The sequence below is a fragment of the Melanerpes formicivorus genome, unplaced genomic scaffold (genome assembly GCF_026170545.1).
Source record: "Melanerpes formicivorus ecotype bairdi unplaced genomic scaffold, bMelFor1.0.p_v2 SCAF_106, whole genome shotgun sequence".
Taxonomy (NCBI): Eukaryota; Metazoa; Chordata; class Aves; order Piciformes; family Picidae; genus Melanerpes; species Melanerpes formicivorus.
Window position 1 is genome coordinate 709,221 of NW_027142458.1, and position 25,218 is coordinate 734,438.

Below are 25,218 nucleotides of genomic sequence, written 5' to 3' on the forward strand. Positions count from 1 at the left end.
GGAGACCTTCTTGCTCTCTACAACTCCCTGAAGGGAGGTTGTAGACAGGCAGAGGTTGGTCTCTTCTCCCAGGCAATCAGCACCAGAACAAGAGGACACAGTCTCAGGCTGCGCCAGGGGAGGTTCAGGTTGGATGTTAGGAAGGAGTTCTACACAGAGAGAGTGATTGCCCATTGGGATGGGCTGCCCAAGGAGGTGGTGGAGTCACCATCACTGGAGGTGTTCAGGAGGAGATTTGCTGGGGTGCTTGGTGCCATGGGTTAGTTGTTTAGGTGAGTTGGATTGGTTGATGGGTTGGACACGATGATCTTGAAGGTCTCTTCCAACCTGGTCTATTCTATTCTATCATGACTTGGTACCAGCATGGATTCATGTAACTCCTGGTGAGGGACTGTGCTGGGAGCTGAGGATGCTGCAGTCCAGAAGCTTTCCCCACCACAGCTGTTTCCCCAGAACAAAGAGAAGCCAAACCTTGCCATGTCTGTACTCCAAGCTGCAAAGGTGCCAAGAAGGGGTTACAATTAAAATAATGAATGCCTGGCTTCTGAGGAAAGTTCCTAAGGGCTGCATTTTCCTCCCAGGAATTTGGAGGGCTTTCAGAAAGCTCAGCTGCAGAACAGAAGAGAGGCAGCATTCTTAGCTAGAATGCAGCAGGAATGCAGACATTTGCTGATGGCTGCGAATGTTCAGCCCCATCAAAAGTCAAACCACGTGGAATAAAACCCTGAAATACTTCTGCTTGTAGGTGGATCCTTCTTTCCCCTCTGCATGCTGTGAGAGATCATAGAGTCACAGAATGGGCTGGGTTGGAAGGGACCTGAAAGATCATCCAGTTCCAACCCCTCTGCCATGGGCAGGGACACCTCCCACTAGCCCAGGTTGCTCAAGGCCTTGAACGCCTCCAGGGAGGGAACATCCACAGCCTCCCTGGGCAACCTGTTCCAGTGTGTCTCCACCCTCACTGCAAAGAATTTCTTCTTACTCTTCAGTCTAAGTCTCACCTCCTCAAGCTTCAACCTGTTCCCTCTCAACCTGTCACTCCCAGCCCTTGTCAGAAGCCCTTCCCCAGCTCTCCTGCAGGTACTGGAAGGCTGCTCTAAGGTCTCCCTGGAGCCCTCTTCTCCAGGCTGAACAGCCCCAACTCTCTCAGCCTGGTCCCATGGGGGAGGTTCTCCAGCCCTCTGATCATCTTTGTGGCCTCCTCTAGACCCTCTCCAACAGTTCCATGTCCTTCCTGTGCTGGGGGCACCAGAACTGGAGGCACCAGAACTGGAGGCAGTGCTGCAGGAGGGGTCTCAGCAGAGCAGAGCAGAGGAGCAGAATCCCCTCCCCGTGCTGCTGCTCTCCCTGCCTTGGATGCAGCCCAGCACACAGCTGCCTGCTGGGCTGCCAGTGACCATTGCTGGCCCCTGGGGAGTTTGTCATCAGCTGACACCCCCAAGCCCTTCTCCCCCAGGCTGCTGTGGAGGTGCCTGGCTTCGGATGGGTCGCTGGTGGGATCGGTGGGAGGGTTGGGACCAGCAGCTCTCGAGATGGTCTGGCCCTGGACAGCAGTGGTCAGTAGAGAGTGGTTGGTGCCATCCATGTATGTGTGTGGCTTTGTGTGTTGCCACTGTAAGCAGCACATGACTGCCTGGTTTTTCTGCTGTGTCTGCATGTGTGCTGCCTGCTGGCTGTACCCTCTGCCGAGCAGACAGGTGACTGCCTTGTCAGCCAGCGGAGCACCGTTGCCCTGCCTTTCTCCTCACCCCCTGAAGAGCTGCTGGTGGTTGACCTGAGCTGTTGTTCTTTGCAGGTACAACACCTTGCCCAGCAGGAGGACACTCAAAAACTCCAGATTAGTGAGCAAAAAGGATGATGTCCACGTCTGCATCATGTGCTTGCGGGCCATCATGAACTACCAGGTACTGCCCTCCTCCTTCTTTGGAGCCACAGAGATGTTCTCTGGGCCTTGGGAGGTGGGGAGGGGAAGGGAAAGGTTAGTGGTGAATTAAGGACAAAGTGATGCAGAGGGTTAAATTCTGATTTGTAAGCAGGGGAGCTGGGAGGTGGTTGAATATAGTCCTTGTGTAGCCATGGGATGAGTCAGGAGAGATGTGAAGACACAGGTAGATGAGAGCATGAGGCATCCTGGGCTGAGCCCCAGCAGTGTGGGCAGCAGGGGCAGGGAGGGGATTCTGCCCCTCTGCTGTGCTCTGCTGAGACCCCACCTGCAGGGCTGGGGCCAGCTCTGGAGTCCTCAGCACAGCACAGACAGGGATCTGATGGAGCAGGGCCAGAGGAGGCCACAGCAATGCTGGCAGTGCTGGAAGCCCTCTGCTGTGAGGCCAGGCTGAGAGAGTTGGGCTTGTTCAGCCTGGAGAAGAGAAGGCTGCAGGGAGACCTTCTGGTGGCCTTCCAGTGCTCAAAGGGCTGAGCAGAAAGCTGGGGACAGAATTCTGAGCAGGGCCTGCTGTGACAGGACAAGGGGTGATGGTTTGAACTGAAAGAGGGAGATTGAGACTGGAGAGAAGAAAGAAAGGTTTGCCACTGAGGGTGGTGAGACCCTGTCCCAGGTTTCCCAGAGAGGTGGCAGATGCTCTCTTCCTGGGACCACTGCAGGTCAGGCTGTCTGGAGCCCTGAGCAGCCTGCTCCAGTTGCAGATATCCCTGCTGGCTGCAGGGAGGTTGGGCTGGATGAGCTTTAAAGGTCCCTTCAACCCAAACCATTTGATGATTCTCTCTTGAGCCCATTGCTGTTAGCAGTGATGAGCTGGGTTTGCACTCACTGGTTGGACATGCAGCTACACAGCTGCCATGAGAATTTCTCTCAGAATTTAGTGCTGACACTGAGGAGAGTTTCTCAGAAGAGCTACAGAAGGATGGGAGATCCAAGCTTTCACTCTTGTTACAAGTTTAGAGCAAGGCAGCTCAAGTGAAGTGTCTTCCCTCTGGTGGGAAGGGTGCCAATCACAATCTTCTTCTAACAACCAATACAGAGTTCTCCAAAGGGATTTCTTCTTGTCATCTCTGGAGAGCCAAGCCAGCAGAAGTTGTGCAGGGACTGCATGATGCTGGACTAGAAGTGATTTTATCAGCTGAATTGCAGATTCCTCTTTAGAGGGGTGATGGTTGGGCTCCATGATTTATAGAATGGTTTGGGTTGGAAGGGACCTTCAAGATCAGCTGGTTCCAACCCCCTGCCAGAGGCAGGGACAGCTTCCAGCAAACCAGGGTGCTCCAGGCCTCATCCAACTTGGCCTCAAATAGCTCCCAGGGCAGTGTTTTCCAGCCTGAACAGTTCTGTGCCTCCAAATGATGCTCTTGACAGGAGTAAGAAGGGGGTTGCAAGGAGGAAAGGACAATCAGAGTGGGGTATGAGCAGCTCTTAGACTCCTTTTTGTCAGCTGCTGTGGCCAAGCTGCATACTTTTGACACTCTTAGGGACAGTGAAGTGGTAGATGGAAATGTTCTGGCTGACTTGGTAAACCCAACAAGGTTTTGTTTGGTTTACAGCATGGTGAAAGACCAGGACTGGTCACAGATGTGTAATCTGTTGGACTTTGCATCACTTCTGGGATGCAGAGCAGCATGTTTCATTGCTCCTCACTACTGCCATCCTTGGAAACATGGAGAGAGAGCTTTGCTCCTCTCCCACACCTATTTGTAGAGGTCCCCTTAAGGACCTTTACTTTCTTGCCATGCAGAAGAAACAGAATAGAACAGAACAGAATAAACCAGGTTGAAAGAGACCTTCACGATCATCTCGTCCAACCTATCAACTAATCCAACCCACCTATAAAGGACACTGCTGCTCACTGCAGGCTTGAACCCACAACCCTGAGATTAAGGGTCCCATGCTCTACAAACTTATCCATATCCATTCTAAATGGAGGAGAGGGAATGCTTTGAGGTGGAAGAGGGGAGATTTAGACTGAGGTTGTTCAACCTGGAGAAGAGAAGACTTTTGAGGGGACCTTAGAGCTGCCTTCCAATACCTGAAGGGATCCTACAGGAAGGCTGCAGAGGGTGTCTAGAGACAGGACAAGGGGGAATGGTTTGAAGCTGAGGGAGAGCAGGGTTAGAGTGGATCTGAGGATGAAGTTCTTCAGTGTGAGGGTGGTGAGACTCTGGAACAGGCTGCCCAGGGCAGCTGTGGATGCCTCCTTCCTGGGGGTGTTGAAGGCTGGGCTGGATGAGGCCTTGAGCAGCCGAGTCTAGTTGAGAGGTGTCCCTGCCCATGGCGGGCAGGTTGGAGTAGATGATCTCTAAGATCCCTTCCCACCCAAAGCCATTCTGTGATTTAACAAAAGAAAGAAAGAAAGAAAGAATTCCAGTCTGAAACAGTCTGAAAGCTGAAATTCTTCCTCTTCCTTTGTTTTCAGTATGGGTTCAACATGGTCATGTCCCATCCACATGCCGTGAACGAGATTGCACTGAGCTTGAACAACAAGAACCCCAGGTAGGCCCTGGCTTGCTTTTAGAGGGGTTGAGAAGCAGGTAAGTAGAGAGTAACATGGGAATAAGGTTTCTCAGGGCTGTGCTTGTGCATAAAAAGCAGGCTCCATTCTGGATCAGATGAAGTGGTGCAAGCAAATGAGCCATTGCCATCTAGTTCTGTCGGGTTTAGGAGCTGTGAACCTTTGGGGGTCTCTTCCAGCCCGGTGCCAGCTGTGAATCTGTGACTCTTCAGCTGGCAATCTGCAGCTTAAGCACTCCAGCTCTGGTGCAGTGCAGGGGTAGTGAGCAGCTTAGCCTGGGATTTTCCTGAAGGACAGCAAAATCTTCTTAACCAGATTTTGTCTGAGGGGTGCCTAGGTTTGGATGTCTTTCAGGGAGGGTTTCCTTCTCGTTCTGTGTCCTGGTGGTGTTGAACCACAGCAACAAGGCTGCAATTGCACAGTGGGAGTGGTGGCTGCAAGGCTGTGTCCCCCTCCTCTCCCCACACACACAGGATCACAGGGTGTCAGGGGGTGGAAGGAACCCAAAGAGATCATTGAGTCCATCCCCCCTGCCAGAGCAGGACCATACAATCTAGCTCAGGTCACAGAGGAACACATCCAGACAGTCCTTGAAAGTCTCCAGAGAAGGAGACTCCACAGCCTCTCTGGGCAGCCTGTTCCAGTGCTCTGTGACCCTTACAATGAAGAAGTTCCCCCTTGTGTTGAGGTGGAACCTTTATTGCTGCTTGCCCTATCACAAGTGAGCAGAGCCCTGACCCCCAGCCCTCAGATACTTATAAACATTGATGAAATCCCCTCTTAAGTCTTCTCTTTTTGCTCTTGTGGTCCTTGAAGCCATGCCCAGCAAAACCTGGAGCTCTTGCATGTCTCACAGAACCAAACCTGACACACTGATACTTGTGAGGAGAGGTAAAACGAGGGGGTGAGGTGAAACTAAACAGCCCAGACTAAACAGCACTTAGGCTTGACTTAGGCTGTCTGCTTGCTTCATAATCCACTGCTTGTTAGCTTGTCCTGATGGAAATCCTTCCTTCCTTGTATTTAGTTGTGAATCAGCAAGCTTAGGCAGAGGGTAAATGGGAAGGATATGAGAAGTGTATTGGTTTGTAATCATTTTTTGTGTCTCCTGAGCCTGGAAATCAGGTGAGCCAGAGAGTTTCCTTTTCTTCTTGGAAGGAAGTCAATTATTTAGATGTCTGCTTAGTTAAAAAAGAAAACAAAGAAAAAACAAAGATGACCTTCAAATGTGGCTGAAAAGAATCTGATGGCAAAACTTAACATCACTGCTGTTCAACACCTAACCTGTGTGAACTCCATGATTTCTGAACAAGGTTTGGATTTTGAAGAGCTTTGGTTGGCCCCAAAGAGATGCAGCAGCTTGGAGTGATGTGTAGGGCTGAGTCCATCCCCAGCACTAGGTGCCCAGTTGGCTAGGACTTCATCTCACAGAATCAGAGAATTGTTTAGGTTGGAAAAGACCTCTAAGATCATTTAAAGCCCAACCTTCAACCCAGCACCACCATGGCCATTAAGCCATGTCCCAGAGTGCCATGGCCACACCTCCAGGGATGGTGACTCCACCACCTCCCTGGGCAGCCTGTTCCAATGCCTGACCACTCTTGCAGCAAAGAAATTGTTCCTCATCTCCATCCTAATATCCCATCCAGTCTCCTCTGGTTGTGCCCAAGTCAAAGCCTGCAATGCAGCCCTAGCTGTCCACCCCAGATGTGTGGGTAGTATCAGAGACTTGAGCAACTCTTAGGAGAAGAGGGAATGGATTGAACCTTGGATATTGGGAAGAAATTGTTTACAGTGAGGGTGGTGAGACACTGGAACAGGTTGTGGATGGAAAACCTCCCTGGAGGTATATAGAATAGAGTAGAATAGAATAGAGTAGAATAGAATAGAGTAGAATAGAATAGAACAGAATAGAGTAGAGTAGAGTAGAGTAGAGTAGAGTAGAATAGAATAAAGTAGAATAGAATAAAGTAGAATAGAAAATAATTGAATTAACCAGGTTGGAAAAGATCTTTGAGATCACCCAGTCCAACCTATCACCCAGCACCATCTCATCAACTAAACCATGGCACCAAGTGCCTCAGCCAGGCTCTTCCTAAACACCTCCAGTGATGGTGACTCCACCACCTCCCTGGGCAGCACATTCCAATGGCCAATCTCTCTGGCTGGGAAGAACTTCTTCCTATCATCCAGCCTAAACCTCCCCTGGCACAGCTTGAGACTGTGTCCTCTTGTTCTGTTCAAGGCCAGGCTGGATGATGCCTTGAGCAACCTGGGCTAGTGGAAGGTGTCCCTGCCCATGGCAGTGGGGTTGGAGCTAGGTGATCTTTAAGGTTGCTTCCAACCCAAACCATTCCATGAACCTCTGAATCTCCCTGGGCCCTCTGCTCACAGGTATCACCCTCTCCTCTCTCCACACATGGCTTGTGGCCCACCCTTGGATGGGATATTACTGCAGACCTACAGTAAGAACTTCTCGGTCCTGTCTGAAAGAGCTTGGGTTTTCTTCTTGCAGCAGGAAAATAACAGCTGAGTAAGAGTTGAGAATGACCCATTTAGAACTTCCTAGGAGAATGAACATTTTCTCTGGTCCCCAGAGATAGCCTTGCCACTTTGAAAGCCAAAAGGTACTTCTTTTGCTCTAACATCTGGTTTGAGTCAGTGCTTCAGCATGAGACTAATGTCAGCCCTGCCTGCATGGTTTTACTATCTCCTCAGAGCTCATCAAGTCCTGTTGGGTGCCTTTGCCTTGTGTGAGCCCTAGAAGACACTGCTGGGGGATTATTTAAACTGGAGGGACACTGAGTCTGCTGCATGCTTTCCTTTCAGTGATCTGTGAGCTCCTCTCAGTGCAATGCCTGCCTTAGCCCTGCTGGCAACCAGTTGCCCTCCTTTCTCATCCCAGAGGAGAACATTCTAAGGCATCCTGGCTTATTTTTGTTGGGGCTATGAATGGGCATCCTAGAGAATAATTCAGATTTGTAGCAGGAAAGATACAGATTTGAATTATTGTGTGATTACAAAGCAGGGCTCAAGGGGTATGGGTGAGGGCAGCTGACTCAGGGCTGCTGTGTGGTGGTCCTGGCTTGTGTACAACTTCTCCTTCTGCAGCTTTGTGCAGGTGAGCTCTCCAGGAGCACAACAGCTGCTGGAGGTTGCTGTGGTCTGCCTTCCTCAGAGGTTTTTTTCAGAGTTGCCCTTTGGTTTGCTTGGAGTTTCCCTGAGTGGGATTTGTGACTGGAATCTCTGCATGGTTTGAGGAGTGTTACAGGGAGGGGCAGCTGCATGGGCCTGAGAGAACCGAAGCGCCCTGGATCGGACGATGCTCAGCATCTCGCAGGTTCCCCAGGGGGCAAGGGGTTGTGGGATGCAAACCAAGTCTCCCAGTGGCTCCACAGAGCGGTGGAAAGAAGGTGGGTAGGCACTGACTGTTGTGATTTCTTCTCTTCACAGGACAAAGGCCCTTGTCTTAGAGCTTTTAGCAGCTGTTTGCCTCGTCAGGGGAGGACACGAAATCATTTTGTCTGCCTTTGATAACTTCAAGGAGGTAGGTTCAGTAGAATTGTGTGTGTGTGTGTGTGTTGATAGCTCTGTTACACAGCCTTGGCTGGAGCTTCCTCAGCTGTTGAGTTGCTGGAAGGTGTCCAGAGAAGGGCAGCAAAGCTGGGGAGAGGCCTGGAGCACAGCCCTGTGAGGAGAGGCTGAGGGAGCTGGGGTTGCTTAGCCTGCAGAAGAGGAGGCTCAGGGGAGACCTTCTTGTTCTCTGTGACTACCTGAAGGGAGGTTGTAGCCAGGTGGGGGTTGGTCTCTTCTCCCAGGCAACCAGCACCAGAACAAGAGGACACAGTCTCAAGCTGTGCCAGGGGAGGTTTGGGCTGGATGTTAGGAAGAAATTCTTCCCACCAAGAGAGATTGGCCATTGGGATGTGCTGCCCAGGGAGGTGGTGGAGTCACCATCCCTGGAGGTGTTTAAGAAGAGCCTGGCTGAGGCACTTGGTGCCATGGTTTAGTTGATGAGATGGTGTTGGGTGATAGGTTGGACTTGATCTCAAAGGTCTGCTCCAATCTGGTTAATTCTATTCTATTCTATTCTATTCTATTCTATTCTATTCTATTCTATTCTATTCTATTCTATTCTATTCTATTCTATTCCATCCCATCCCATCCCATCCCATCCCATCCCATCCCATCCCATCCCACTATCAAAGATTTTTGTAGACTTCCCAGCTCAAAAATTGTTAGACTTGATGAGTCCCAGCTGGGCTGGGTGACAACACTTAGAGTGTTTCTCCTCCACACCTCAGGTGCTCCAAGTGGCTCCATGCAGCTGATCAACCAGCCAAGCTGTTGGCTGCTTTTACCTTTTGTGTCTGGGGCATGGTTTCTGGTGGGGAGATACTGATCTCTGATTTCCATCCAGTGTCACCATTTGCATGTTGTAGACAAACAATGGGATTTCTGAGGTGCTCCTCGTGATGCAGAGCCAAACAAAATGAGGTTTGAGAGGATCTGCAGGGCTGCAGAAAGCTCAGCTTGGCAAGCCCAAGCCTGTCCTAGATGGGAGCTGTGTTGTGTGTTGAGCTACCTGAAGGCAGAGGTGGTGAGAACAGCAGGGCTGCTGGTGAGGCTTCCCTGGCTGTGAATCACAGAACTGCTTTGGTTGGAAGGGACCTCTGAGCTCATCCAGTCCAACCATTAACCCAGCACTGCCACTAGGTCACCACTAAAGCATGGCCCTCAGCACCACATCTCCATGGCTTTGAAACCTCTCTAGGGATGGGGACTCCACCACTGCCCTGGGCAGCCTGGGGAAGAAATTGTTCCTCCTGTCCAACCTAAAGCTCCCCTGGGGCAACTTGAGGCCATTTCCTCTTGTTCCTTGGGAAAAGAGACCAACCCCCACCTGGCTCCAACCTCCTTTCAGGGAGCTGTAGAGAGCAATGAGGTCTCCCCTCAGCCTCCTTTTCTCCAGACTAAACACAGTTCCCTCAGCTGCTCCTCCCCAGCCCTGTTCTCCAGACCCTTCTCCAGCTTCCTTGTCCTTCTCTGGGCCCACTCCAACACCTCAATGTCCTTCTTGGAGCAAGGGGCCAAGAGAAATGGAAGTTGAGTTGGAAGTGTGACCACAGAGAGAGCCTTGCTCTTGGGTTACACCAGTGGGAGGGTGGTCAGGGTATGGAATCAGGTGTTTTGCTTCTAGCTGGGCTAAGCTCTGCAGGCACAGAGCTAGAACTGGAACTTGTAGTTTGATTCTTTCCTTTGTTCCTCTGCAGCCTTGAGCAAGCTCCTGGTGCTCCTCCTGTCTTTATGTGCACCTTTGTGAAGTGAAGGCATGGAGGAAGCCAAGGCAGATGAGGTTGTTGTGAGGAACAATTGGGTGCAGGGCAGGAGGGCTTGCAGTAGAAGCTCTGTAAACAAGAGGACTACAGGGGTGTTAGTCCAGGCTTAAGCTCTTCTGGCTTGTTACTGGTCTGTTGTAGGAGAAACATGGCTCACTGGGGAGGACTGTGTGAGGGATTTGGGCAGTTGACTCCAGCTGAAGTGCCACTGGTTGGGACAGTCTGCAAGGCTCAGTAACAGGCCCTTTGCACCTCACAGGGATGGGTACAGTCCCACCTGCTTTCACCTTCCTGAACATCTTCAGTCAAGGTTTTGCTCCTTCATTTTCTCCCAAGTGCCTGATCAGCTTTCATTTCTCCTGCTGGCTCTCCCAGCTGCTTCTCCATGGTCTCTAGGCCCCTCAGCATCCTCATAGCCTTCTCCTGACTCTCTCCAGCAGTTCCCTGTCTCTCTTGAACTGGGGAGCTCAGAACTGGACCCAGCACTCCAGATGTGGCCTGGCTGTGGCAGAGTAGAGGGGAAGGAGAACTTCCCTTGACCTGCTGCCCATACTCTTCTTCATGCACCCCAGGACACCCTTGACCTTCTTGGCCATGAGGGCACATTGCTGGCTCCTGGGGAATTTGTTGTCCACGTTCTCCATGGAGCTGCTCCCCAGCAGGTCACCTCTTCACCTGTACTCTTCCTCCTCAGGGGCAGGGCCCTACACTTGCCCTTCTTGAACTTCATGAGGTTTCCCTCCATCCAGCTCTCATTGAATCATAGAATCAACCAGGCTGGAAAAAACCTCAGAGATCATCAAGTCCAACCCAACAGTCCTGCAGCCTGCCCAGGTCATGGTTTGAACTGGTTTCAGGCTTTCATGTTAATAACTCCTTCAGCTTCTCCATCAGAAACCTGGCAGCTGCTGCCACGTGCAGCACCCAGGCTTGGATTTCCAGCAGAGCACTTCCAGTTCCAGTTGCTGTCAGCTCTGCAGCATCAGTGTGGCTTCTGTAAGGAGGTGCTGCAGGGCTGCCAGGCTTCTCTGGGCTTCTTTCATCACACCCTGTGTGCATATTTAGGAGGGATTGGACTTGCTGAGCGAGATCTCGGCTGCCTCTATCTTTGCCATGAAAGAACTTCAAAAGAAACCTGAACTCCTGCCTAATGCTCACCCTGTAATAAAGTCAGTAGGGAAAACAGGATATTTCAGACCAAATTCTGTTCTCATTTACATCAGGGGGAACATCAAATATTTCATCAGGCTTTGAGCTTCAGCCTGATGTAAATGAGAACAGAATTTGGTTCTCAGGGTCTGGCCGAGCTGGAAAGCTGCAGCTGATCTGAATCTTGGCCAGAAGGCTTTCTGCAAATGGCCTTTCCTTTCATAGCATCTTAGAATGGGTGGGGTTGGAAGGGACCTCTGGACATCACCCAGTCCAAATCCCCCCTGCTAGAGCAGGGGCACCCACAGCAGCTTGCCCAGCAGCACAGTGTCCAGGAGGGGTTGGAAGCTCTCCAGAGAAGGAGACTCCACAGCCTCTCTGGGCAGCCTGCTCCAGGCCTCCAGCACCCTCACACCAAACAACTTTCTCTTCACCTTCAGATGGAACCTCCTGGCTTCCACTTTGTGCCCACTGCCCCTTGTCCTGTCCCTGGGCACCACTGACAAGAGTCTGGCCTCAGCCTCTTGCCCCCCACAGGCCAATGGCATCCTGGCCTGCATCAGGAACAGTGTGGCCAGCAGGAGCAGGGAGGTCATTCTGCCCTGTGCCCAGCACTGGTTAGGCCACACCTTGAGTCCTGTGTCCAGTTCTGGGGCCCTCAGTTTAAAAAGGACATTGAGACTCTTGAACGTGTCCAGAGAAGGGCAATGAGGCTGGGGAGAGGCCTTGAGCACAGCCCTGTGAGGGGAGGCTGAGGGAGCTGGGGTTGCTTAGCCTGGAGAAGAGGAGGCTCAGGGGAGACCTTCTTGCTCTCTACAACTCCCTGAAGGGAGGTTGTAGCCAGGTGGGGGTTGGGCTCTTCTCCCAGGCAGCCAGCACCAGAACAAGAGGACACAGTCTCAAGCTGTGCCAGGGGGAGTTTAGGCTGGAGGTGAGGAGAAAGTTCTTCCCAGAAAGGGAGATTGGCCATTGGGATGTGCTGCCCAGGGAGGTGGTGGAGTCATCATCCCTGGAGGTGTTCAAGAGGGGATTGGATGTGGCCCTTGGAGCCATGGGTTAGTTGTCAGGAGGTGTTAGGTATTAGGTAATAGGTTGGACTTGGTGATCTCTGAGGTCTTTTCCAACCTGGTTGATTGATTCTCTGCTTCTGTGAGGCTGGCTGGCTGAAAGGTTGGGGGCTCAGCAAATGAGGAGCTCATTGTTTCCCTCCCATCAGTTTTGACTGGGGCCAAGGGAGCCAATGCTGTTCAGCCCTCCATTTTCACAATGGTGCATTCAGGGTCAGATTTCTCTGGTGGAGTGATGAATGGCCACGCTGAAACCCGCTCTGAGTTCCTCTTGTGGACCATTATAAACCAGTTGGTGCTGGAAGGAACTCTTTGCACCTGCTGGGAAAGGTCAATGCTTGTGCTGTCTCGTGCTTCAGCCCTGCTGGTGAAGGAGTGGAAGGTGTTTGAAGCTAGTAAGTGTGAAATAACTGTTGACTTAACCAGCAACTTGTGGGGACAAAGTGGGGGTTTTGTTCTGCAAGGCAACTGCAGAAAGGTCAGCATGGTCAGACCAAACAAAGTGTTCCTGTGGAGTGCTGCTGGCTGCTGGTGGGAGCTGCTGCTCACAGTGGGCTGTTGTGGGGGAGAGAAAGCCAGCATTGTGCCACCAGACAAGGGAGCACAGACAGGAGAAGGAGGTTCAGAAAAGGGCTCCTGGGTTTCAGGGTTGCTTATACACATCAGAAGAAACTTCTTGACTGGAAAGGTGCTCCAAGACTGGAACAGGCTGCCCAGGGTGGTGGTGGAATCCTAATCCCTGGAGGTGTTGAAGAGAGGCAGAGGTGTGATGCTGAGGGACATCTTGGTAGAGTTAGAGAATGGTTGGCCTGGTTGAGCTGAAAGGTCTGTGCCAGCTGAAGCAATCCTGTGAGTCCAGGATTTGTAACACCAGGTCCAGTAAGGGCTCCCCACGAGGTGGTGAGGCACTGGCACAGGCTGCCCAGGGAGGTGGTGGAAGCCTCATCCCTAGAGGTTTTGAGGTGGATGTGGCTGTGAGCAACCTGCTGTAGTGTGAGGTGTCCCTGGCCATGGCAGGGGGTTGGAGCTGGCTGAGCCTTGAGGTCCCTTCCCACCCTGACAATTCTATGATTCTCTCACTACAAGCCCTTGTCAAAGTTCCTCTTCCACCTTCAATCCATTCATGCTGAGGACTCTAAATGCTTCCTCTTCAAGCCAGAGGCAAGAAACATGGAATTAAGGGGATGAAAACCCCTTCCTGGCACATGTCATAGTATCATAGTATCATAGTATCAGTCAGGGTTGGAAGGGACCACAAGGATCATCTAGTTCCAACCCCCCTGCCATGGGCAGGGACACCCCACACTAGATCAGGCTGCCCAGAGCCTCAGCCAGCCTGGGCTTAAACACCTCCAGGGACAGGGCCTCAACCACTTCCCTGGACAACCCATTCCAGGGTTTCACCACTCTCATGGGGAAGAACTTCCTCCTCACCTCCAGCCTGAATCTCCCCACCTCCAGCTTCATTCCATTCCCCCTAGTCCTATCACTACCTGATATCCTGAGCAGTCCCTCCCCAGCCTTCCTGTAGCCCCCTTCAGATCCTGGAAGGCCACAATGAGGTCACCTCAGAGCCTTCTCTTCTCCAGACTGAACAGCCCCAACTCCCTCAGTCTGTCCTCACAGGAGAGGTGCTCCAGCCCTCTGCTCATCCTCCATGGCCATGATGGGCTTACTTTGTTAGCACCCAAAACCTCTCCAGAGAGAGGCCCCTCCTGGGTGGCTCTCCATAAAGCCCCATTGTTCTTCTGGAGTGCCGTGGGCTCCAGGCAGCCTACAAAGGGTTGGGTGTTTTGCACAGCCTAAGAAGAGACAGAGGATTTTTATAGCTGTGGTAACCTGTTGAATCTTGCTTCTTACCCAGAATCCTGCTAATAAAAGCTCAGCCCTCCCTTCTACCAGCCCTGCTCCCAAATGACAGCCCTTGGAAATGGATTCAGATGGAAATGGCAACATCTGGGTTGATGTGGTGGGGTTGGCTTGCAGCATTCCCCCTTGGATTGGGACCAATCCTCAGGCTTTAGGCTCCATCTACAGTTTCCCTCTCTTTAATCTAGGGTAAATTATATCATTCCCTGTGAGTCAGCTCCTTGCCTCCTGAAGCACACATGGTCCCAACCCTGACTCATCTGATGATGGTGTGAAAGATCTGTGAGCAGCTTCTGAAAGCCACAGCTTCTTGTTGCTCCTTCTCTAGCTGTCAGCTGCTGGATGCCAGCCAACCAGGGCTGCTTGTGTCCCAGGAGCTGCTGGGGTTCTGTCACTTGGGGTTGGCCTCTGATTTAATTAGCCACAAATCATAGAAACACTGAAGAGTAGGGGTTGGAGGGGACCTCTGGAGCTCACCCAGCCCAGCCCCTCTGCTAAAGCAGGGGCACCCACAGCAGCTTGCCCAGCAGCACAACCACAGAATGCATGGTGGTGGAAGGCACCCCTGAAGGTGACCTTGTCCAACCCCCCTGCAGTCAGCAGAGACATCTCCAGCTAGATGAGGCTGCTCAGGGCCCCATACTTCTGACCACATTTCTGGGTGAGCTGTTCCAGTGTCACACCACCCTCATTGTGAAGAACTTCTAACTTCAGGCTGATCTTTGAGGTCTCTTCCAGCCAGATGGATTCTGTGATTCTAATGTCCAGCCTAAATCTACCCTCCTCTGGTTTCAAACCATTCCCTATCCATGGCTCCTCCTTCAGCCTGTGTTTGCAGAAGAGGTGCTCCAGCCCTCTGATTGTCTCTGTGGCCCTCCTCTGGACCCACTGCAGCAGGTCCATGTCCTTGTGTTGAAAGTGGGTTGGGAAGCTCTCCAGACAAGGAGACTCCACAACCTCTCTGGGCAGCCTGCTCCAGGCCTCCAGCACCCTCACACCAAACAACTTTTCTCCTCATCTTCAGGTGGAACCTCCTGGCTTCCAGTTTGTGCTCATTGCCCCTTGTTCTGTCACTGGGCACCACCCAAAAGATTCTGGCTCCATCTTCTTCACCCTCAGCCTTTAGCTACTGATCAGCACTGCTTAGGTCCCCATCCTGGCTCCTGCTGAGTGGTGATGTGCACCATTGTTAAGGTTGTTTCCACAACAGATGTTCTTCCAGTCAGCTCTATTTTATCTGAAGTGGCTACACAGGATCACAGGCTCACAGGATGTTAGGGGTTGGAAGGGACCCAAAGAGATCATCAAGTCCAACCCCACCTGCCAGAGCAGGACCATGCAATCTAGCTCAGGTCACACAAGAACACATCCAGATGGGGCTGGAAAGTCTCCAGAGAAGGAGACTCCACAACCCCTCTGGGCAGCCTGTTCCAGTGCTCTGTGACCCTTACAGGAAAGAAGTTCCCCCTTGTGTTGAGGTGGAACCTCCTGTGCTAGAGTTTCTATGCATTGCCCCTTGTCCTATCCCAGGGTGCAAGTGAGCAGAGCCTGTCCTCTCCCTCCTGACCCCCAGCCCTCAGATATTGATAAACATTGATTAAATCCCCTCTCAGCCTTCTCTTTCCCAGACTAAAAAGCCCCAGGTCCCTCATCCTCTCCTCACAGGGCAGTGCTCCAGTCCCCTAACCATCCTCGTAGCCCTCCCCTGGACCCTCTCAGCAGATCCCTGTCCCTCTGGAACTGGGGAGCCCCAAACTGAATGCAGCACTGAAGGTGAGGTCTCACCAGGGCAGAGCAGAGGGGGAAGGGCTGCAAGAGAGAAGTGATGGTTTAGAGCTGGAAGTTGCAAGGAGCCTGCTTTTGTCTTCTGTTGTCTTGACCCTGCACTGCTTTGTGGGGAGAGGAGAGCACTGAGAGTGCTGGAAGAGCTCCCAGCTGCTTGAGCTGAACTGCCACCCTGTTTACTACAGCAGGCAGAAAGGAAAGGGCTTGGGGTAATAAGGTGGGGAGGAGAGCATCTAAGCAGCTGGTGGTGCGAGTCAAGGAGAGGGTTGCTTGGGTTTGCTTTGAGCAGGGCTTGGAGCAGGCCCAACCTACGCCTCCCAAAAGAAATTATATCAGTGGGCAGCTGCTGCCTTTGATCCTTCCAGTGCCAGTAGCTTCCTGAAACTCAGCCAGACCCTGAGTTTCTCCCTGGCTCTTCCTGGCAGGGCCTGGCCTCTGGTGGTGCTGCCTCTCTCCTCCTCCCAAAGGGTGTGTTGCTCCTGGGTGCAAGCCTTTGTGCTCCTGGCCGTTTTGAGTTTGAAGCTCAGCACAAGCACTGTGAGGAGCAGCTGAGGGAGCTGGGGGTGTTCAGCCTGGAGAGGAGGAGGCTGAGGGGAGACCTCATTGCTCTCTACAACTCCCTGGAAGGAGGTTGGAGCCAGGTGGGGGTTGAGTCTCTTCTCCCAGGGAACAAATGGTAGGACACTGGACTCTCTCCAGTAGCTCCCTGTTTCTCTTGATTGGAGGAGACCACAACTGGACCCAGGACTCCAGATGTGGCCTGAGCAGGGCAGATAAGAGGTGAAGGAGACCTTCCTTCAGCCTGCTGGTCACACTTTTCTTCATGCAGCCCAGGTTACACTTGACCACCCAGTGCAATCTTTTTCCTGAGGACACACTCTTTGTTGCTGAAGGGTGTTTGTTCTCCCTTGTGAGCCTTTGAGGTTCAGCAGGGAAGGATGAATTACAACTTCAGCAAGCACTGGTGTGTGACTTCATAGCCTGGCTGTGAGGGTTGAGGCTGCTGAGCCTGCCTGGAGCCCATGAGTTGTCACTTGTGGCATTGTGGGCCATGAATATTGATGGGAACATTATCAAACAGCTCATCACAACCAGCATCCCCCTTTCCCTCCCAGAGATCCTGGGGCAGGCTTCCCACTGACTGTGGGTCACCCACTGTGGTGGTGACCACAAATACCTGAGTGATGACCCCAGTGTGGCAGTTTTGCTTAGGAATGACAGAAGATGCATCACACAGACCACACTTATGCTGGATTGAGGCAGAGCAGAGCAGAAAGTGTGGTGAGAGGACACCCAGCAGGCCACTGCTCACAGTGCTGCTCGTGAGCAGATCAGTTTAGGCCCCACTAACCTCTGGATGACTTCACAGAATCACAGTATGGTTTAGGTTGGAAGGGACCTAGAAGGTCATTCAGTTCCAATCCCTGTGCCATGGGCAGGGACACCTTCCACCAGCCCAGGTTGCTCAAGGCCTCATCCAACCTGGCCTTGAACACCTCCAGGGAGGGGACATCCACAGCCTCCCTGGGCAACCTGTTCCAGTGTCTCACCACCCTCACTGCAAAGAATTCCTTCCTAATCCACTCTAAATCTGCCCTTCTCAAGCTGTGATCCACTCAGTCCTTCAGTCCATGCTGCATCATTTGGGGTCTGCTTTCTATCCCCTCACCTCAGTTCCCTTTTCCTGACCAACTTTATAACATGCTTTTGGGTTGCTCCAGACCAGCTGTGTGCAGGGAAAAGCAGGAGCTCTTGGGTTGCTCCAGACCAGCTGTGTGCAGGGAAAAGCAGGAGCTCTTGGGTTGCTCCAGACCAGCTGTGTGCAGGGAAAAGCAGGAGCTCTTGGGTTGCTCCAGACCAGCTGTGTGCAGGGAAAAGCAGGAGCTCTTGGGTTGCTCCAGACCAGTTGTGTGCAGGGAAAAGCAGGAGCTCTTGGGTTGCTCCAGACCAGTTGTGTGCAGGGAAAAGCAGGAGCTCTTGGGTTGCTCCAGACCAGTTGTGTGCAGGGAAAAGCAGGAGCTCTTGGGTTGCTCCAGACCAGTTGTGTGCTGGGAAAAGCAGGAGCTCTTGGGTTGCTCCAGACCAGTTGTGTGCTGGGAAAAGCAGGAGTGAGCCAGAGAAGCTGCTGGGAAGTACCAGAAGTCAAACAGTATCCTCAGATCTGCTTCATCTTAGCTCTTGTTTCTCCCTCAAGTTGGTGACACCCCTGTCTGACAGCTCTGGAACTGGGAGCAGCTCATAGTTGGGCTGAGGGCTGGGGGTCAGGAGGGAGGGGCCAGGCTCTGCTCACTTGCACCCTGGGATAGGACAAGGAGCAATGGATGTAAGCTGCAGCACATGTTTAGCCCATGATCATTTTCTTTTTATTCCTTCTTTTTTGCATGTTCTGCTTTCTATTTATGTTACACAGAATGACAGAAGTTGGAAGAGACCTTCAAGTTTCTCAAGTCCAGCCTTCAACCTAAGCCCATGGCCATTAAACATGACACTGAAAAGGCAATTCTGAGCTGGGGGAGAGGCTGAGCCTTCCTGCTGCTGCAGTTCTGTTGTGGTCAGGCAGTGGAGCAGGCAGCCCAGGGAGGTGGTGGAGTCCCCATCCCTGGAGGTGTGCAAGAAACCTGTGGCCATGGCACTTTGGGACATGGCTCAATGGCCATGGTGGTGTTGGGCTGGACTGGATGATCTTAGAGGGCTTTTCCAACCCAAATGAGTCTATCATCCTCTGAGTTATACCATCTGTGGGTACAATTAAAGTTTTAGGAGGAAAAGAGATCTGATCCTGTTCTAATGGTACCTGACCCCTTAGACTTGCAGCACTGTTGATCACCTGTGGCTTCTCCACTGGCTGTGTCATGAAGAGGATTTATGACAAGAGAAGAAACCTGGATGGAGAAGTCCTGAGCAAGCAGCTGAGCGGCTTTTGGGCTGCTTTTCGTGCTCTCTGTGGTTTAACCAGCTCCTGGTGATTGTTTTGTAGGTGTGTGGGGAGAAGCAGCGCTTTGAGAAGCTGATGGAGCACTTCAGAAACGAAGACAACAACATAGACTTCATGGTGAGTGCCATTTCTCAGCAGCAGGCTTTGCTGTCAGGGTGTGCTGTGTCTGGCCCTGGGGTCACGGGCAGAGATGGAGCTATCTTCTGGTCCTTGGCCTGAAGTCACCACAGTGGGATCTTTCTCTGTTCCAAACTGCCTAACATGCCTTTCATTTCTAGTTCCCTTCAAGAAATGCCTCCTGAAGGTAAGAGGAGAGTGACCTTTTGGTCCTCTGTGCTGTTTCACTGTGGCAAAGCAGCAGCTTCTGCAGCATCGAGATGCCTGCTCTGTCCCTGTGCCAGCCTCCTCGGAGCCACAGGCAGGGAAGTGTGGCAGAAACCTGCTGCAGCTGCTGGCTGCCCTTATCTGCTGCTGATAAATGTAGCAGTAGCTTTGCACCACTTGGGGTTCCTCAATGGGCTGATGCATGATCATTCACCACATCCACTTCCCCTGGAGCACCAGAGGCTTCCACCCACCGACACCAGCGCCGGCTTGCACCTCGGCAGCACGGGAAGGGCACAGGTGGTGGCAGCAGGGCTGAGCTACATGGTTACATGTCTGAGAGCCAAAATGCTTCTGGAGCTTTGAAGCCTGTCACAGAATCACAGAATGGCGGGGCTTAGAAGGGACCTCTGCAGCTCATCAAGTCCAACCCCCCCTGCAGAGCAGGTTCACCTAGAGATTGGTCACGCAGGGACACATCCAGGTGCGTTTTGAATGCCTCCAGAGATGGAAGCTCCACCACCCCTCTGGGCAGCCTGCTCCAGGCTTCCAACACCCTTAAATTAAAGAAGTTCCTCCTCGTGTTTAGGTGGAACTTCTCATGGTCAAGTTTGAGCCCATTACCTCTCTAGTTCTGTCAGTGGGCACCACTGAGGAGCCTGGTCCCAGGCCATGGCACGTGAGTGCTCGTGTCAGAGGTGTGAGTAATTTAAGTCCTATTTTTAATTAGAAAACTGGCAGGGTCTCTGCAGTCCTCCCTTGACCACTTGATGCCCCACATCTGACATGATCCTATTTTGAGGTGAGAGCAGAGCAAGGAGGAGGACTTCTCACCCAGTCAAACTGGCTGGCCTGCAAAGCATCTCTGACACTTTCTGCTGTTTTAGGCTGAGCTTGGTGTTAAAAAATTCTTTCTGCCAGGAATTAAGTGTTACAGCTCCTGGTGTGGTGTCTCCTTCAGGCTTGGAAGGCTCTGCTGTCAGTGACTTGCAGCTCTGGTGGCCAAGGGGAAGCTCATGGGACAGAGGCTAAAAAGGCAGGTGGTGTGAGGAAGATAGGATGGCCTCTTGCTTCTGCTTAGAAAGGAAATTAAAGTTCCAGTGAGCCCTGCAGTTTTATACTCCAGTTAGCAAGCTGCTCTCAGGAACTCAGACACACAAGATCAAACCTGATGTAGCCCTGGGCAGCCTGATCTAGTTGGAAGTATCCCTGATGACTGCAGGGACCTCGGACAAGATGACCTTTGAGGGTCTCTTCCACCCCAATGCAACCTGTGAACTCCCTGCCAGGTTGCAGTTGGCTTTGTTCCTTGTTCCTGCAGTCCCAGGACAGCAAACATTTCTTTGCTGCAAGAGTGGTCAGGCACTGGACCAGGCTGCCCAGGGAGGTGGTGGAGTCACCATCCCTGGAGGTGTTCAAGACACCTGTGGCCATGGCACTTGGGGACATGGTTTAGTGGCTGTGGCGATGTTGGGTTGATGGTTGGACTGGATGATCTTAGAGGGCTTTTCCAACCCAAACCAGTTCTCTGGTTCTCTAAACAACTATTCCTGCAGGACCTGGCTTTCACCCTGCCCTGAATGAAGAAGGCAGGAGGTGTCTGGGAAGCTGTAGTTAGGATTAATCATAGTGATAGAATCATTAAGGTTGGAAAAGACCTCCAAGGCCATCACAGGATCACAGGCTCACAGTATGTTAGAGGTTGGAAGGGACCTCTGAAGATCATCAAGTCCATCCCCCCTGCCAGAGCAGGAGCATAGAATCCAGCACAGGTCACACAGGAACACATCCAGATGGGGCTGGAAAGGCTCCAGAGAAGGAGACTCCACAACCCCTCTGGGCAGCCTGTTCCAGTGCTCTGTGACCCTCCCAGTGCAGAAGTTCCTCCTCATGCTGAGGTGGAACCTCCTGTGCTGGAGTTTCTATCCATTGCTCCTTGTCCTATCCCAGGGTGCAAGTGAGCAGAGCCTGTCCCCTCCCTCCTGACCCCCAGCCCTCAGATATTGATAACCATTGATTAAATCCCCTCTCAGTCTTCTCTTCTCCAGACTGATGGTCCAACCATCAACCCAACACTTCCATGGCCACTAAACCATGCCCCAAAGTGAAATCCCAGGGATCAAGAGGGAGGAATTAGCAAGAACAAGGCAGGAGGATTTTGGAGAAGGCTCCTGCTGTTGACATTGGGTTAATTCCTTTGGAAAGCAACTTGCTTAGGCCAGTTCTCTGAGACTTGACTATTCCTTGGCTGGGTACATGAGGATCTGAGAAAGGAAGTGAGAATTTGGCTCTAGTGCTGAGAGAGCCAAAGCAAAACCAGCAAAAGCACTTTTGGGATAGGGGCATTTGGCTCTGGGCTGTATGACCAGCAGGGTTCAGCTGGTGAAGGCCAGCACCAGCACTAGGAGGAACTTAGTTCACCACAGGAACTGGAAAGAGCCCTACAAAGACTCAACCTAAAGTTAGGTTTCCAACTGCATGGTTGGGTTAGTTGTGTGAGAGATGGGTGCATGCTGAGAGGGAAGGTTGAGGCATCAGAAGAGCTCCTGGAAGTCTTTAGACCATCTTCCATCCTCTCTTTCTTGGGATTTGTAGCCAGATTCCTGCTGCTCTGCAGGAGGTTTCCCTCACTGCTCCTTCTGCTCATCACCTGCTTCACTCGAGAGACTCTGCCTCCTTCCCTCTGCTGGGCTTGGATGAGTTTGGATCCCAGCTCTGTGGTCACAGGGAATGGATTGAAGCTTGAGGAGGGAAGAATGAGGCTGGAGATTGGAAAGAAATTCTTTAGAGTAACAGTGGTGAGGCACTGGAACAGGTTGCCCAGGGAGGTCATGCATAACCCCTCCCTGGAGATGTTCAAGGCCAGGCTGGGTGAGGCCTTGAGCAACCTGGGCTAGTGTGAGGTGTCCCTGCCCATGGCAGGGGGGTTGGAACCAGATGATCTTTTAAGTTCCCTTCCAACCCAAACCTTTCAAGGATTCTAAGAATCAATCTAAGATTCTGTGGTTCTTAAACTCCTAGAATGGTTTGGGTTGGGAGGGACCTGAAAGATCATCTAGTTCCAGCTCCCCTGCCATGATCTGGTCCCTTAGTCAGCACAGCTTGGGAAATGTGCTTTCTTCAAGGCAACAAAGGACCTTCTGTGAAAGTCCAGTTTCCTGACTGGGGGATTGCAGTTGCAAAATCCCTTCCTTTTTTTTGTTGAGGCCATTTGAGGAGCAGTTGTTTTCTTTAGAGCTTGTGTGCTCCTAGGATGTCTGGCTCTGCAGGCTGGCATGGAAAGCATTCACCAGCACGCAGTAAAGGTGGACCCAGCAGACATGACTTCATTTCTGGACCCCATGTTTGACATTATCACAGCAAACAAACACCCCATAAGCCCCAGTGCAGCACCAGCTGCTGAGGAGCAGAGCACAGTCTCCCTTCAGAGTGAAGCAGAAGGAAATGTGCTCATTTGCTGTGGCTGACCCCCGGGAGAGCTTGCTCCAAGCCTGCTGCTGGGGCTTTGCAGGGGGGGCTGTGTCATCACCTCCTCTCACATCCAACTGTTCTCCTTGTAGGTGGCCTGCATGCAGTTCATCAACATCGTGGTCCACTCAGTGGAGGACATGAACTTCAGAGTCCACCTCCAGTATGAGTTCACAAAGCTTGGCCTGGATGAGTATCTGGACGTGAGTACGAGACAGATCTCCACCACCTCGCAGTGTGGATCTGCCCCCCAGCTCCCCCCCTGCAGCCATGGTGGGTCCACACCACATCCCTACTGCCCAGCTTGGGCCTTCAACCTCCTTAAAACCTTCTCACCCAACTTTTGGGAGGGCAGAGCAGGGTTGTGTCACTGTGCCTGCCAAAACTGCAGTGCCTTGGCTGCTGGCTGGGGGCTGTGGCCTGGAGCCACCCCTGCAGGAGACAAATCAGCTGCAATTACAGGCTGGGAGCTAAATTTGTAGCTCCTTCATATAACAAAGGGAGGATGAACCACAGCTTGTCCTCACCCATGCCACGTCCCTGACCTCCAGCTGTGGGCTGCAGCCCTTGTGTTGTCCCCAGCCCAGGTGCCACCAGGGTCACCTCTGTCTCTCTGTGAGAAAATCCTCCTTTGAGCTGTGATGGCCAGGAGGTTTCTGGGGTCCTGTGGGAATGCTCTCAGGAGAAAGCTGCTGCTACATTTCCTCCTTTGGATTTTTCTCTCTCCCTGTCCCTGCCTTGGGAGCTCACACATGAGAACAGAGGTCAGGCTGACAAAGGGATCACAGAGTCATGGAGTGATTTAGGTTAGATGACACTTCTAAAGTCATCAAGTCCAGCCTTTAACCCAGCACTGCCAGGTCACCATGGCCCTCAGCACCACATCTACACAGCTTTGACACCCCTCCAGGGATGGGGACTCCACCACTGCCCTGGGCAGCCTGGGCAGAGCCTTGACAACCCTTTTGGGGAAGAAATTATTCCTCATGTCCAACCTAATCCTCCCCTGGTGCAACTTGAGGCCACTTCCTCTTGTTCCTTGGGAGAAGAGTCCAACCCCCACCTGGCTCCAGCCTCCTTTCAGGGACTTGTAGAGGGCAATGAGATCTCCCCTCAGCCTCCTCCAGTTCCCTCAGCTGCTCCTCACCAGCCCTGTTCTCCAGACCCTTCCCCAGCTTCTCTGCACTTCTCTGGACCCACTCCAGCCCCTCAGAGTCCTTTTTGGAGTGAGGGGCCCAAAACTGAGCCCAGTATTTGAAGTGTGGCCTCACCAGTGCCCAGTACAGAGGGACAGTCACTGCCCTGGTCCTGCTGGCCTTGGTATTGCTGATCCAAACCACGACCCCAACTCATGTTGGACTGTGAGAGGTTCTCCTCTCACAGGATGGGAGTGGCCTGAGTTCCCACCAGTGCCCACTTCATTTGCTGCCTGTGGTGGTGGTGGTGCTGTGAAGGGCCAGCAGTGGGGAGTGACACCTTGGTGTTGTTGGCTCTGCAGAAACTGAAGCACACAGAGAGTGACAAACTGCAGGTGCAAATCCAGGCTTACCTGGACAACGTTTTTGATGTGGGAGCTCTGCTGGAGGATGCTGAAACCAAGAATGCAGCCCTGGAAAGAGTTGAAGAACTGGAAGAGAACATTTCCCATGTGAGTACCACACTTGGTCACCTTTGCTTCTGGGGCAGTTCAGAGCCTGCTCTGTGCGTGGCCTTTGCTACCTGCCCGTTGTGGGAGGTGGAAGCACAGGAGTAGAAGGGTTGCAGCCTTTGGGGTGAGGGTCACTTAGGAGAAGCCCTAGGGCTGCTGTGCTTCAGTTTGGGAGGAATAATCAGAGTTTTGGCAAATGGAGGAATTTGGGAGACCTGAGGCAGGTAAAGTTTTGGGTGCTTTCATGCTGTGTTCTGAACCTCACCTCTCTAAATGGTTTGGGTTAGAAGGGACCTTTAATGCTCATCTAGTCTGACCCTCCTGCAGTCAGCAGGGACATCTGCAACTAGAGCAGGTTGCTCAGAGCCCCAAACAACCTGACCTGATGATGGAAAAAGCCAACCAAAGCCAAGGGACTTTCAGATCCTGGGCAAAATACCAAATTGAAAGACCATTGAGGAAACCCCCAAATGAACTCTTTAATTCATTGCTAATCTAATTAGCCTCATTATGAGAGGGGATGTTTATGGGTTCCACCATTCCAGCATCAACTGGGTTTGCATTGTGGTGTTTCTGTAAGGTTTGGGATTTCAGGTCAGACTTAGTGTGTATGAAGATGGTTCTATTTTTATACAGTCATAGAATGTTGGGGGTTGGAAGTGACCTCCTGAGATCACCCAGTCCAACCTCCTGCTCAGGCAGGGGCACCCACAGCAGCTTGCCCAGCCTCACAATGGCCAGGGGGGGTTGGAAGCTCTCCACAACCTCTCTGGGCAGCCTGCTCCAGGCCTCCAGCACCCTCCCACCAACTTTCTCCTCATCTTCAGATGGAGCCTCCTGCCTTCCAGTTTGTGCCCAGTGCCCCTTGTCCTGCCTCTGGGCACCACTGACAAGATTCTGTCCCTTTCTTCTTGACACCAACCCCTCAGATATTTATAAACATTCAAAAGATGCCCTCTCAGTCTTCTCTTCTGCAGGCTCAAGAGCCCCAGTGCAGAGCAGGGTTTGTCACCTGGGCAGCTTCATAGCTGCAGTCCAGCCAAGGTTATATGCTGGCCATAGCTGAAGGAGATTGCTGTGGAGGTTCCATCACTGGGGGAACCTCACAGGAACCATCTCATTTCTCAAGGATAGACTTCAGGGTTTGGTGGAATATCAATATTGGTGTTCAATC

The 25,218-nt window shown here is 52.2% G+C and overlaps 1 protein-coding gene across 1 annotated transcript in view; it reads left to right on the forward strand.

Annotated features, from left to right (window-relative positions):
- Positions 1-25,218, forward strand: part of FMNL2 (formin like 2) — a 203,173-nt gene that overhangs the window by 149,995 nt on the left and 27,960 nt on the right. Inside the window, 6 exon segments of the mRNA XM_068166785.1 lie at positions 1,796-1,904; positions 4,365-4,441; positions 7,914-8,007; positions 18,647-18,721; positions 22,489-22,599; positions 23,895-24,044. Of these exon segments, the coding sequence (XP_068022886.1) occupies positions 1,796-1,904; positions 4,365-4,441; positions 7,914-8,007; positions 18,647-18,721; positions 22,489-22,599; positions 23,895-24,044 (616 nt within the window).